The sequence below is a fragment of the Megascapheus bottae genome, chromosome 13 (genome assembly GCF_031878675.1).
Source record: "Megascapheus bottae isolate mThoBot1 chromosome 13, mThoBot2.hap1, whole genome shotgun sequence".
NCBI classification, from domain to species: Eukaryota; Metazoa; Chordata; class Mammalia; order Rodentia; family Geomyidae; genus Megascapheus; species Megascapheus bottae.
The window spans coordinates 32,665,287-32,679,651 of NC_143521.1; the positions used below are offsets into that span (position 1 = coordinate 32,665,287).

The 14,365-nt window shown below is 38.4% G+C and overlaps 1 protein-coding gene across 1 annotated transcript in view; it reads left to right on the top strand.

Moving 5' to 3' along the window:
• Fryl (FRY like transcription coactivator) overlaps window positions 1-14,365 on the top strand; it is a 219,448-nt gene that overhangs the window by 163,269 nt on the left and 41,814 nt on the right. The window contains exons 37-45 of the mRNA XM_090343158.1: window positions 361-529; window positions 3,394-3,478; window positions 4,276-4,388; window positions 5,423-5,573; window positions 6,239-6,342; window positions 8,531-8,716; window positions 11,663-11,867; window positions 12,906-13,027; window positions 13,638-13,828. Coding sequence (XP_090199284.1) covers window positions 361-529; window positions 3,394-3,478; window positions 4,276-4,388; window positions 5,423-5,573; window positions 6,239-6,342; window positions 8,531-8,716; window positions 11,663-11,867; window positions 12,906-13,027; window positions 13,638-13,828 — 1,326 coding nt within the window. The remainder of the gene's footprint in view (window positions 1-360; window positions 530-3,393; window positions 3,479-4,275; window positions 4,389-5,422; window positions 5,574-6,238; window positions 6,343-8,530; window positions 8,717-11,662; window positions 11,868-12,905; window positions 13,028-13,637; window positions 13,829-14,365) is intronic.

Consider the following 14,365-nt stretch of genomic DNA (forward strand, 5'->3'; position numbering starts at 1 on the left):
AGAAAACCAGAAGTTGGGGGAAGGGAAACGGGGACAAAAACATGAGAAAGGGGTATCAATGTGTGAGATGTAATGCACCTACCACCTGGCAAATGTAACTGTGACCCCTCTATACATTACCCCAACAATAAAAAAGTAAATAAGTGAAAAGAAAACCAGAAGTGGAGCTGTGGCCCTGGTCCTGACTTCAAGCCCCACAGATCACACACACACATGGTGGAGCCCATCATGGCTGCTTTATGAGTGCATTGTGCTTATTCCTGTTCCACTGAAAGCTGGACTTGGAGTGAGTGTAAGTGGACACATTTATGAAATGAGACTTTTGCTTTCTTTCTCTTCCAAACGGTTTGCTTTGTACAGGTGAAGAAAGTTATCGTTTATCTAGGTAGAGACAAAACCATGCAGTTGCTGGAGGAGCTGGTGAGCGAGCTACAGCTGACGGATCCTGTCAGTGCAGGGGTCACTCACATGGACAACCCCCCCTACTACCGCATTACTTCCAGCTGCAAAATCCCCTCTGTCACCTCAGGTGAGCACAGGAAACTGGCTGCTGGTAGCAGAAAACATGTCTGTTTTCACAAGGGCAAGTGCCTTTCCATATCATTATTGAGGAATCATGAACAGATAAGAGTCATGTGTAGTAACTCATTTGACAAAGTTTGGTAAATCCTCATATAGCTAAAGAAATTTGACTGTGAAAGAATTTTTTTTAAATACTCTTGAGGGATAGGGGTCAGGAGTTTGGCCTAGTGGTAGAGTGTTTGCCTAGCATGCATGAAAACCTGCCTTTGATTCTTTGGTACTACATACATAGAAAAAGCCAGAAATGGTGCTGTGGCTCAAGTGGTAGAGCTCTAGCCTTGAGAAATAGTGGTCAGGCCTTGAGTTCCAGTCCCAGGACTGGCAAAAAATAATAAATAAAATACTCTTGAGATAAAACCTTATTCTGAATTAAAATAGAAATATCCTTGTGTTATGAATTGTTTTTGTAATGAGTGTAATAGACACATTAAATTGATCAAATTTATATAATTTACAAATGATTTGTATAACTTCATTATAATTTGATATAGAAGGTGTCTAGTTTTTTGAGTAAAAATTCTACAATTTTTGTAGTACATTGATATAGTTACATACATGTAGTGTGCATGAAAGCAACAAATATGCATAACTCATACTTATCTAATTACAATATTTTGAGTTGAAGAAATTACATCCCTAAGGTAATACCTTCCAGTTAACATTATATAATATCTAAGCTATTATAGATGAAATTTTGAAATTTCTTCCTCTCCCCCCCCCCCCCCAGTTTTGGGGTTTGAACTCAGGGCCTGAGCACTGTCCTTGGGTTTTCTCAAGGCTAGAGCTCTACCACTTGAACCACGGCACCATTTCTGCCTTTTTCTTTGTAGTACTGAGGAATCGAACCTGGGTATTCATGCATGCTAGGCAAACACCTTACCACTAAGCCAAATTCCCAGCTACAGATAAAAATTCTGTTAAACTCTTTTTTGAGTTTATATTAAATGCTTTTAGTATGTTAGTAACGTTGTATAATTCAAGATATTTATGTTTATAATTTACGTTTCTTCTGTTTTCATTAGAGCCTTGTGTCCTAATTTCTAGATAATTTCTAATATCTCTTCTATTGAAGTTTTTCATTTCTTGAAAATTTTTTTATTCCTAATTGGGTTTTTTGTTTTTTTTTAATTTATGTTTTTATTGTGAAAGTGATGTACAGAGTCATTATAGTTAGATAATGAGCCTAAGAGTTTTGTAATTAGGATTTTTTTTTCTTTCTTTTTTTTTGGCCAGTCCTGGGCTTGAGCTCAGGGACTAAGCACTGTCCTTGGGCTTTTTCAAGGTTAGAGCTCTACCACTTGAGACTCAGCACCACTTCTGGCTTTTTTCTATGTATGTGGTACTGAGGAATTGAACCCGGGTCTTCGTGCATTCTAGACAAGCACTCTACCACTAGGCCAAACTCCAGCCCAAATATCACAATGAAACCTTTTTTTTTTTTTTTTTTGCCAGTTGTGGGGCATTAACTCAGGGCCTGAGCACTGTCCTTGGACTTTTCTCAAGGCTAGAGCTCTACCCTTGAGCCACAGCAACATTTCCAGCTTTTTTCTATGTATGTGGTGCTGAGGAATTGAACCCAGGCCTTCGTGCATGCTAGGCAAGCACTCTACCACTAGGCCAAACTCCCCACCCTGTAATTAGGATTTTTAAAATAGTATATGATTCAGGTTTCATGGTTAGACAGTTGGGGTTTTTTTCTGTATCCAGTAAGTGACATAAATTTTCTTTTTTCCAATTGAAGTTCCTGTTTTCTCTATGTTGCAGCTTGTTCTCATTTGTTTTCACAAAGCTTTCCTTGAAAGCCTAACAGTTCTAGAATTGTCTTTTCGTTAAGAGTAGAGTATATATAAGTATATATATATATATATATATATATAAGTATATATGTATATAAGAGCTAATAAGCTCTATAAGTATAGTTGGAACTTGTTGACTGTCTCCTTTGTTTGGTGATATCACTATTACTAATAATCTCTTGGATTTGTTATATTTCTAAGAAGGAGAATCTCTACTAATTAATCTATTCAGTAGAAGATGTGTGTGTGTATATATACCTGTGGATTACATAACTTCCATCCACAAACATGCACACAGTCTTCTGGCCTGTGAAAGGCCAATGGTCAGAAGGGTGCAGGGCAAAAAAGGTGATTTCAGATTTCCTCACGTGTGATTTCTCCTCTAGCTGTACAGTGTGCCCTGGTTCAGAATTCCTCTGAAGAACTCACTATAAAGACTTTGAGCAAGATAGCCACTCACCACTGAATATCCCTTTAGACTAACAGAATTCTATTTGTAGCAACCCCTTTCTTATAGATGCTCTGTGCTGCCCCCCAGCCTTGAGGAGGGTGCAACATTATGAAAGCTTCTTAGCTTCCCTGGCTTCCTGCCATTGTAATACTTAATTACTTCTTTGTCTACTTGTTGTCAAGCATCCAACAGTGAGCTGCTGATGTCTCTTTTTCTTCTTGGTTTTTTTTTTTTTTTTGCCAGTCCTGGGCTTGAGCTCAGGGCCTGAGCACTGTCCTTGGACTTTCTCAAGGCTAGAGCTCTACCACTTGAGCCTCAGCACCACTTCCGGCTTTTTTCTATGTATGTGGTACCAAGGAATTGAACCCGGGTCTTCATGCATGCTAGGCAAGCACTTTAACCACTAGGCCAAACTCCCGGCCCTCTTCTTGGTTTTTATGAGTACGTTCTTTTTTTTAAAAAAAAAAAAATCAGTTTGCTTTTATTTCAGTGGAGTTTTGACTGCCATCTTTTGTCTCTGACTATCTTCTAAGTTAACTGGGACTGTTTTATTTTCCATGGCAGGAACTACTTCTAGTAGCAATACAATGGTAGCTCCCACAGATGGCAACCCTGACAATAAGCCCATAAAAGAGAACCTTGAGGAGAGGTAATTCCTTCTGTTTTCTTCATTAACCTTTCCGTGTGACAGATCCTGATTATCCTCACAGTTGATGGCAATGTCTGCCTTGGAATGTGTATTGACTTGTGTTGCATTCTATGGAAGAAATGTTCCCATTTGGAGAAATGTTCACATTAATCTTGAAAAACTAAGGGTGCTGATATGCTAGATTTCTTAATATCTAGTAATGGTAAAAAGGCATAATGTGGTAAGTCATCTCCCTGACTCCCTCATTACTAGAGATTGAACCCACGTCTTGCTCATGCTTGACAAAGCCCTCTGCCCTGAGGTTCATCCCCATCTACAATAAGTCATCCTTCATACTGCTTTGCTTTCAAGGCTTTTATTTTTACTTTTTGTCAGTTTCAGGACTTGAACTCAGGTCCTGAGCACTGTCCTTGGGCCTTCTCATGACTAGCCCTTTACCACTTGAGCCACGGCCCCACTTCTGGAATCAAACCCCAGTCTTTGCACATGCTAAGCAAACACTCTAGCACTAGGCCAAACTCCCAGCCCCTTGAGGCTTTTTCTAAGTGAATACTCTTACTTGTTTTATATAAAATAGGTTTCATGAGACTCCCTACGTTAAGAGAAGCTTTAGGTATGGATAATTGCCTACAAGCCTAAGCTTTTGCATTACAAGATAGAAATTAATATATACCAACATGCACTTTTGCTAGTGCGTTGTGCCTGATGATGTTTCTTTAAACAATAGAGAGTAGAACACAAAGTACAGATACCAGTTTACCATGAACTGTGATTAACTTCCTTTCTCATTACTATAGCTATGTGCACCTGGATATCTACAGCGGACTGAACAGTCACTTAAACCGCCAGCATCACAGGCTAGAATCTCGGTACAGTAGCAGCTCTGGAGGATCTTATGAAGAAGAAAAAAGTAAAAATTCCAAATGTTTTTATATAATCTTGTTGAGGAGATGTGTTGTTAATTGGATTAAAGTTCATAAACTGTATTTTTTCCAGGAAATTATTTTAAGTGTATATATAACTGCCACTAGTGGTGCTCCAATATAATCTGAAACATCTTCATTTTAAGCAACAATTTTAAATAAGCAATTTAAGTAGTGAGTATGTAACCCAAACAAATACTTTTCTTAAGATGAATCAAAGGAAGTAGAATTGCTCTTGAAGAAGCGTCATGGAGCAGACACTGGAAGGAGCCTGTTCTTGTTGAACAGGCTTGCTTCTTTCTGCACAGATGCTCATCTTTCTATAATGTACTTTCTTGGATATCCAAGGGAGTATTGCACTGGAGTTTTATTATAACATTGAGGAAGGTAGAAGAGAAGCACAAGCTTTCCAACCAGGAAGGAACCCTAGCGGTGATCTGGCCTAATCTCCATTTTGTGCACGATGGAACTGAGGTCCAGAGAGGTTAAGTGACTTACCTATGTCACACAGAATTTACATTTTCTGACATCATTTTTTTTTTTTACTGCACCCTGCAGCCCTACTGTAATAGAACAGATTTCTGTATTAGCTGGTTTGTGTTGGTCCAGGAAATTTAGATGGTCGTTGCTACAGGGCACACCTATGCTGTGATCTGGCTTGGTCATCATTTGGGCAATCATAAGGGGGACCGGTGCAGTTTTGTTTTGATACAAAGGATGGAATCTGAAGTGATAGTTCTGTCATCTATCTATCTACATATCTACCTGTCTACCTACCTACGTTAGTTCCCCCCACCCCATCCATCCCCTCTTCCACCTGTACTTCTACCTCTATCTCTTCTCTCTGCCTAATTTGATACTATTTGTACCCAGGTCCTCCTAGAAAATGTAAGTTGAACTAGTGGGAAATTACATTTGATCACTTTCCAATGCTATAAATAGTTGTTGGTGTCTTGCTAGCATTTGCTTATACTGGCAGAAATGAGATGATGTAGAAAATGAGATCATTTTATTTTGATAGGTGATTCAATGCCACTTTATTCTAATTGGCGACTGAAAGTGATGGAGCATAACCAAGGAGAGCCACTGCCCTTCCCACCAGCTGGAGGCTGCTGGTCACCGCTGGTGGATTACGTGCCTGAAACGTCATCACCTGGATTACCTCTTCACAGGTGGACCTAGAGCCTCAATCCTCCTCCACACAGCCACGCTGCTGCTGCACACTTCAGCTTCCTTCTGCTCTCTGACAACACAGAATAGACGCCATCTTCTTTGTCAAGATGCTGCATGCACCAAGTTAGACAAAATTAGACCGCTTTCCATTTTATGAAATCTAAAAAAACTTGGTTGTTTAACTATGTAATCGATAATATGAGATCTCATTTCTGTTGCTGCCTTTCTGGGTGTCTGGCATAGTTACTTGACCTTTCTGGGACCCAGTTACTACATCTGAAAAAATGTGACTTTCTTGTAGTCAGCACTTGTATTTTGAATCGACATCCCCTGAGTAAAATCACAATTGAGCAAGGTCTACGTTCTTTTAGAAGTTAGCGATGCACCACACCTATATTGAACACCTCTGTAGCAAGCGATGGGCTGAATTTTAAGGTAGAAAGATAAAATGTAGCCCTTGACTCAAGGACCTCTGAGCCATTATCTTTTATTATGAAGCTATCACTTTTAACAGTTTCTTCAGCTGCATTTGTTATCCCTTTTTTTTCTTTAAGAAGTATTTTTCCATGAAATACAATCCTTGAGTCTTTGAATAATTTACGCAAACCTTTTTCTAGGTTTCCTCAGATCTGGTAAAACGTTAATAACAGTCTGTTTATCACAGGTGTAACATAGCCGTGATCCTTCTGACTGATCTGATCATTGATCACAGTGTGAAGGTGGAATGGGGAAGCTATCTCCATCTTCTTCTTCATGCAATTTTTATAGGTAAGATATCTTCCATTTTCAGTTCCTGCACATTATGTTTGTATGACAACTTAAAAGAAAGCTCTTAGACATTTCTGTTCTGCACCATGACACTTTGCCATTCTAAGGGGGAGTTAGCCTGATTTCTTTTCCTCTTTTTGTTTTTTGTTGATGGTACTGGGGTTTGACCTTATCTTCCTGTGTACTCAGCTTTTTTGCCCAGCTCCTGCTCTTATCACTTGAGCTGTACTTGCAGCCCTGCTCTTTGTTGGTTATTTTGAAGACAGTGTCTCATGAACTTTCCTGCCTAGGCATAGATATGTCCAATTTCTTTGGAAGTTCACCGTCTCTTCAGTATTCTCTTGCCTCCCTCTCCACCTTTCTAAACAGTACCTGATGGATTTCATCATGCTATCATGTTCACCTGTGTATGTACTTCGCGCCTCTTCCCCACTTAACTGCCCCTTTCCCCCTACCTTTTCCTTCTGGTTCCTTCCTCCATCCAGCAATTTCCCTTTTACACTTATGCCCCATTACTATTATTACTGCTATCGTGATCATTATTGGCTTAGGTCTAGATTCCACATAGGAATGAAAACATGAGGTATTTGGCTTTTGGGGCTTGGCTTATCTGACTTCAGCCTGATTTCCAACCACGAGCATGTTAATTTGCATCCCTAGGATCAAACTCAGGACTGTATACATGCGAAAAACACTCTCCACCACTGAAATTCCCTCATCCATGATCTCCCCAAGTCACTCCTATTCTTGTTCCTGTCCAGGTGCCCCTGAAATTCCCCACACCAACACATGTACACCATACCCAGGAAATTTATGTAGCTCAAACAGAAATGAATTTATTTGTGGGGTCACAGACTAGCAGAGTGAATGGAAAATGCAAATAGATTGTGTTTTTCACTGTTGAACAGTGTGATTGTTATACTTGAAACTCCAAGTGTGATAAACATGTGACTGCATGACTGTAAAGCTTTGTTGCTTTTAGGATTTGCTTCCTGCAGCAAATCAAAATAGTCATCTTTTTATGCTTCCCGGCTGGTTATTCAACCACTAAGGCAAACCTCCAGCCCTATGTTTTGCTAGTTATTTTTAAGATAGGATCTTGTTTCCTCTGTGTTATGAATCCAGCTTCCCACTGCAGGGATGGAGTCTTGGACTTTTCTGCTGGAGCTACCATAGAATCATAATCCTCTTGATCTTAGCCTCCCAAGTAGCAAGGATTATGTGTGTGGGCCCTGGGCACCTAGCAGTTCAGACATTTTATACTGCTTGCTAGGCATACACATAAAGCCTGTCCCTTTAAGTTTTGGGGATTTTTTTCATTTATATTTAGTGTAATATAACAAGAGGATAATTTCCACATGCTCACTGAATTTCAGACCTGAAATAAATTTAAAACTGTGATTTCTCCTTAGGGACTGTTTAGGAAAGGAGGGAAAACAGAAAGGAAAAAGACAGTAAATAATTTTGAAATACATTGCAATTATATATGAAAACAGCACAACAAGCCTTGATGAAAGCTAACTAACAATGAGGAGGACTTAGAGAAACAGGCTTGTAAGAGGTTGGGATCTGATGGGAGGGAGGAGACTAACAAGGAGAATGAAAGATAATGAACATGGGCTGAGTAAATTGTTTGCATCTATGAAAACACTACAGTGAAACCTAATGAAATTATTTGAGGAAGGAGGCAAGCAGAGTTTAAGAGGGTGAGATTGGAATATATTATAAACCTCCACATAACTAATGTAAAAATGAAACAAAACATGGTGATTCTTCCTGGCACACTAAGCTTCATAATAGTGGAAAGACCAATAAAAAAAATTAAACATGTAAAGTATACTCTGTATCCAGTGAACATATAACTCACCAAGTCCATGGATTTGATTAACCTTGTTTATAAACATTCTGGGGAAACATCGGGGATACGTGTGGGATTTGTGTCCATAGTGAACAGGTGCAGCTTTTTTTTTCTTTTCATTATTTCCTAGTCAATATTGTGTTACAACCACTTACATAGCATCTCATGGGTTGAGTATGAAGGAGGAGGTGTGCTATTTGCTGATACTCCCCCATTTATGTGAAACTTTGGCATTGATGGTAGGTAGTGGAACCAATTCCCCGGACATTTCTTTGACCTGAGTTTGGTCATTTCTTCTGAGTGAAGACAATTTTCTTTTGTCCTTTTCAGGGTTTGACCACTGCCACCCTGAGGTGTATGAACATTGTAAACGCCTGCTTCTGCACTTATTAATAGTGATGGGACCCAACAGTAACATCCGAACTGTTGCTTCTGTCCTACTCAGGAACAAGGAGTTCAATGAGCCCAGGGTGCTAACAGTCAAACAAATTGCACACTTAGATTATACTTTCACAGGTATTTATTTACTTTGCATCTATATTACTATGAAATCTGGTGAAATACTAGAATAAAACTTTCTTTCACATGGTAACAAAACTTTAATATAGTCATATTATTTTGAATATCATTTGTTTGTTTATTTACCAGTTAATAAGTGCATTAGCCTTAAAAAGTTTGAGTCTGCAAAGGAACATAACCTCAATGTTTTCCCTCATTTGTCATAATCAGTAGAAACCTTGGACTCTCCTAGCAGAGATTTGCAATAGAGCAAAACCTAGATACATAAGGCCATACAATGTGACGCTAAATGAAAGACCTCTAGGATATAGAAACAAAAGCCATATAATGAGTGATTGTTGTCCTTAATGTACTGTGTTATCTCTCCTCTCTTTTGCTGTCCCTTGGTTATCCCATATTGTTACAGTATCTCACTTTGTTATCTGATATATTGGATATATTTGTATTTGGTTATTAGAAATTGGATAGGGAAGGCGGGGAAACAAAATGAGGGGTGAGGGTGGGGGGGAGGGAAATGGGGACCAAGACATGAGAAAGGGTATCAATGTATGTGAAGTAATGCACCTTCTATCTGGTGAATATAATGTAACCCTTCTATTAATTACAATAAAAAATATATGAAAAAAATGACAATAGCAATTAGATGATGAAAAAAAGTTTGAGCCTGTATTGCTCTTTATATATATATATATGTAATGAGTATTTATTTTTGCTAGTCATGGGACTTGAACTCAGGGCTTGAGCACTGTTCTTGGGCTTTCTCAAGGTTAGAGCTGTGCCACTTGAGCCACAGTACACCACTTTCAGCTCGTTCTATGTATGTGGTACTGAGGAATCAAACCCTGATCTTCTTGCATGCTAGGCTAGCACTCTATCACTAGGCCAAATTCCTGGCCCAAGTAGTGAGTTTTTACTAGATTCTGGGCAGAATACCTACCAAATAATTAGAATTTTGTCACCAAGTGACTGATTTTTTTTTCTGTACCCAAGGAAAACAAATAATTCTAATACTTTGTAGCTTACAAATTAAATGTTCTTCGTAAAATTACTTGATCTCTGTGCTTTAGTGTCACCTCTGAGGATAATCATACCTTTGTTTCAGAATATTTTCAAGAGGATTAAGCAAGTTGTTAAACAGGAAGTGCTAATTAATGCTAATTAGTTAACAGTAGTTTCTCGCTAGTAAGGTTTTTTAAACTTAGGTAAACATAATCAAAATTAAGAAAATTACTTAAAGTATATTCTGCGAAGCCATCTTCTCCCAGTTCCAGAATCATCCGCTTTTTCTACTTCTCCAAAAAGAAAATCTGTTCTGATGTCGTGGTTTGCTGAAGGACACGGGTTACACTTGGTATTACATTTCTTTGCAAAGGAATTTTCAAAGGAATTGAAGAATCACTCTTATTTGGCTTTCCACTTCTCTCTGTATTGAAGAGAGGAAACTATTTTTGTGGAACTTTTGCCTCCTCATTTGGTTTTGGAGGCTTTTGTTTAATCACGGGTCCATACAGTAAAGCATCTTCCTCCAACAATGATTCTAGGGGCTGGGCCAGGCCTCCAAACAACAAGACAGACTTGAATAATTGAGAATATTTTGTTTGATCCACTTCTTCATATGGATGTTTTTTCTTCTGGGCACATGAGTAAGAGGAAGTAGAGAACTTCCGAACTGCCTAGAAATGCCTTCATCTTGAGATTTTTTTTTTTTTCACTTTTCTCAAAAGTTTGCAAGGTAGAGAGAGTCCTTTTTAAATTCTGTATTCCTGAGATGCCACTACGTCTAGTCTAAAACGAGGGGCGCCAAAAGCTTCTCACGCTTTTTCTGAATTACACTTAAGGATCTTATATCACAGAAACTTTTAAGTTTTGAATGTGTTTGTTAAACTTACAAAGGAAGTACTTCGTATAGTGAGTGCTATTTATGAAAATTTGGTGATTTATATTGGATTCCTTGCACTCCCAAAATAAAAAAATTTGACCAAGTTGGACATGAAAATTTTTATCCAATTGGTTATCTTTGTGGCATTTAAAAACTCACATGTTTTGAAGTAATGAAGCCCAAATGAATGAAGCTCTATATAAAAATGATCTCAGTGTTTGTTTCTGATGTCCTTTACTATCAGAGTCCGCTGTGGTTCTCCCTGAGGGATCCCAATGAGTTCCACTCGTTGATACCTTCAGGCTAAAAACAGACGATTGAAAAAAATCATTATCTTTGGAAATTGAAATAAAATTATCCTTTCTTAAAATTAGATATCACATACAGAGTTAATGAATGTTACTTAAAACCTTATCATTTACTTAAAAGCAGGTAGTTAGTAAGGAACTAGTTTTTGCAAACTTGAAAGGCAAGATTTTAAAACAAATCTTTTCAAAACTATGTTTAAAGTAAGATATTTAAAGCTATTAAAAGAAAAATGGAATAAAACTGCTTTTTAATGTTAAGTCACTTTATTTAAAATTCCATAGTTTGTTGTTTTAAAGTATTTTCTTGCTGCTTAATGAATATAGTATTCATTAATAACTGAATAATATTTAATGCTTTACTATAAATGTTGCAAACGGGTACTAAAATCTCTTAATAAAATGAATAAAAACATAGAATCTTTTCCACAAGGAATTAAAAAATCAGTTCACCTTATAAGAAAGGGACTTCTTTAATACAGATTGATAAAATAGGCCAAAATGTTAAGAGACTGGCACTTCCATCCGTTTTTGGTAGATGGCAGCAGAGGGCTGCTTGGTAATTGTGGATGGCTGTAAACAAATTACTTACTGTGATTGTGCTTCTGAGAATCATCAGCAGAGCCCTTTTGCATTGGCTCGCACTGACAGATGCCTCCCCATCTCACACGCTGGTGAGTGTCTGTGGGTAGGGTAGTTCTCTTAAGTGTCTTTTCTATTCTTTTCTGTGTGGGTACTCATGACAGCTTTCTCTTTCAGCAGGCATTAACGATTTTATACCTGATTACCAGCCCTCCCCCATGACCGACTCAGGGCTTAGCTCAAGTTCTACCTCGTCTAGTATCAGCTTAGGAAACAACAGCGCTGCCATTTCACACCTGCACACCACCCTCCTCAACGAGGTGGACATCTCAGTGGAACAGGATGGAAAAGTCAAAACCCTCATGGAATTTATTACGTCAAGGTACCCTTGCAGCTCTTACCATCCAGCAGCTAAGCCATGTTCACACAAAATGGTTTTACGCGGTGTTGGTATCATGTGGTATTTACGTGGATGTAGTTGTACCTGAGAAGAGTGAATTATGCTTGTTTACTAATTGCACAAAGAACATACTGTATTGCCTGATTATATAAATACTCTGATTTCCTTCATTATCAGTCAGTTAGAAAATGCTTATTACAGTCTATGCAAAGTACTTGGATACAAAAGAAAATAGATGGGAAGAAAGGATCTGGGTCACACAGAGAAAGCCAACACATTGGGTCACAGGGAAACAAAAGGTGGTTGGAAAGAGAAGTGATCCATTCTGGCTGGTATGCTGAGAAAAAGAGGCTTTTTAGACAAACTTATTAAAAATCTTTTAAAAATTCAAGCTGGAAAGCCATGAAATCAAGGCCTATGGTTATAAATGATATTAAAAATCGTTGAACTAGTGGTCTGTCATGTACATGGCATGTAGTGTAATGGTAGAGCCCTTGCCTTGCATGTATGAGTCCTCCGCTGTGGACATGCACACCCACAGTAACACTGAACTAAATGAGGAGGGGGAGATGGTGAATTCATGTGTGGAGAAAAGCTGCCTCATAGCAGTGAATAGGGTGGCTTAGCAGAGAATGTCATGCCCACGTACAGGACATTGAACGCACTTTGAATATAAGCTTAACCAAAATGGTGGCCTGAGATTACAATGGCAGTTTTAAATGGTACTTTTATTGAGTAACTTGTTGCCTTTGCATTGTGTTTTGTTTGTGATGTATAGATAGTAACCAATCATCTTTTCCTTTCACTTTTTTAGAAAATTTGGTGTAAATGAAAGTAGACTTTGTAATTACATATTTCTCCAAACTATTCCATATCCATGTACATGAATAATAAAAGTAGACCATAACCTACTGTTGTTATTCAATTAATATCCTTTCTACTTGTTCAAGCACAGTTTAGGGGGAGTAACTGGATGTAAAACTGGATGTAAGTTATAAATTCATCTGTCCTCTGTTTTAGGAAAAGAGGGCCTCTTTGGAACCATGAGGATGTTTCTGCCAAGAACCCTAACATAAAGAGTGCTGAACAGTTAACTACATTTTTGAAACATGTGGTTTCTGTTTTTAAGCAGTCAAGCTCAGGTATCTCTCAAGTAACTATTTTAGAAAAAAATTGTTTTAATGAGATACTTTAAGGTACAGTTGAAATTTTGGTAAAACTTAGCTGAATTGTAGTTCATGTCTGAATCAAAGCCTTTTAGAAAAAAAATTTATTAAGTCACTAAATGTATGAAACTTATATAATTTAAGGCTCTTTAGTATTTAACAGAGCTAAACAATGAATAAAGACGTGTGTTTGCAGAGCATTGGTCATGTAGAACATTGCAGAGCTGGTCTTGCTTCTGGGACATTTACAGTGACTAGAGAGACACTCTTGTTTCAGTTCCTGAGTAGGTCCATGGGGTTGATGGAGAGAGGTCAGAGATGTGGGTCACATCATAGTGTTAGGAACAGCCCTTCAAAGCATCAAGAATTACCTGGGCTACATGTTAGTGGTGCTGTGGTTGAAAAATGCAGGTCCCAAGGATTTCTTCCCTGGGGACTAGGATGAAGCTCCATCTAACATGCAAATGGAGTTTAATCAAAGACCAAGCATAGACCTGCACAAGTCAAAGTGTTGACTGGTGGGCCAGAGAGCATACGGGATTCTGGTTTTAATGTGATCGTGAGCCACTGCCTGTTGCCTTTGCAGAAGGCATTCATTTGGAACATCATCTTGGTGAAGTTGCTCTGCAGACGGCGCTTTCTTGTTCCTCTCGACACTATGCTGGGAGATCCTTTCAGATTTTCAGGGCCCTGAAGCAGCCACTGTCTGCAGCTATGCTTTCTGATGTTCTCTCCAGGCTTGTGGAAACTGTAGGGGACCCAGGAGAAGACGCCCAGGTGGGTCCTTACATTTTCTTGTCCGTTATTGGACAGTTTCTGGTGGTCAGGCACTTGCTGCTAAATAGAGTCGTGTAGTTAGAGCTAGATAATGGTCATGTAGAATTGCTCATTCCAAGTTTCCAAGCAGGCAGATAATTAAGCCAAGTTAAAGTTTTATACTTACTGTTAAATAATCTAAAATATATATTTAATAACCAAGTTTGGATCATACCCAGTCTTAAACCCCACAGAGAAAGCTTTACAGACACACTGCACACCTGAATACCATTCCAGAATGATAAAAAATGTTCAATTTAAATAATAGAAAAGTCATATTTTGGTTTTAAAGACTATTAAGTGAAATATTGCAGTATGTAACTTAAGCTTGATGTGAAAATCGAACTAGGAAAATTGAGGGGAGGTTGGGAGAGGAGGAGAATTATGAAAAGGGCTGACACTGATCAAGATGCATTGTGCCTATAAACTGAGGTGCTGAATTTGATAAACCTCCATCGGAAGGATAAGAATGAATGTAAGCAGGACAAGAGGTTGTTG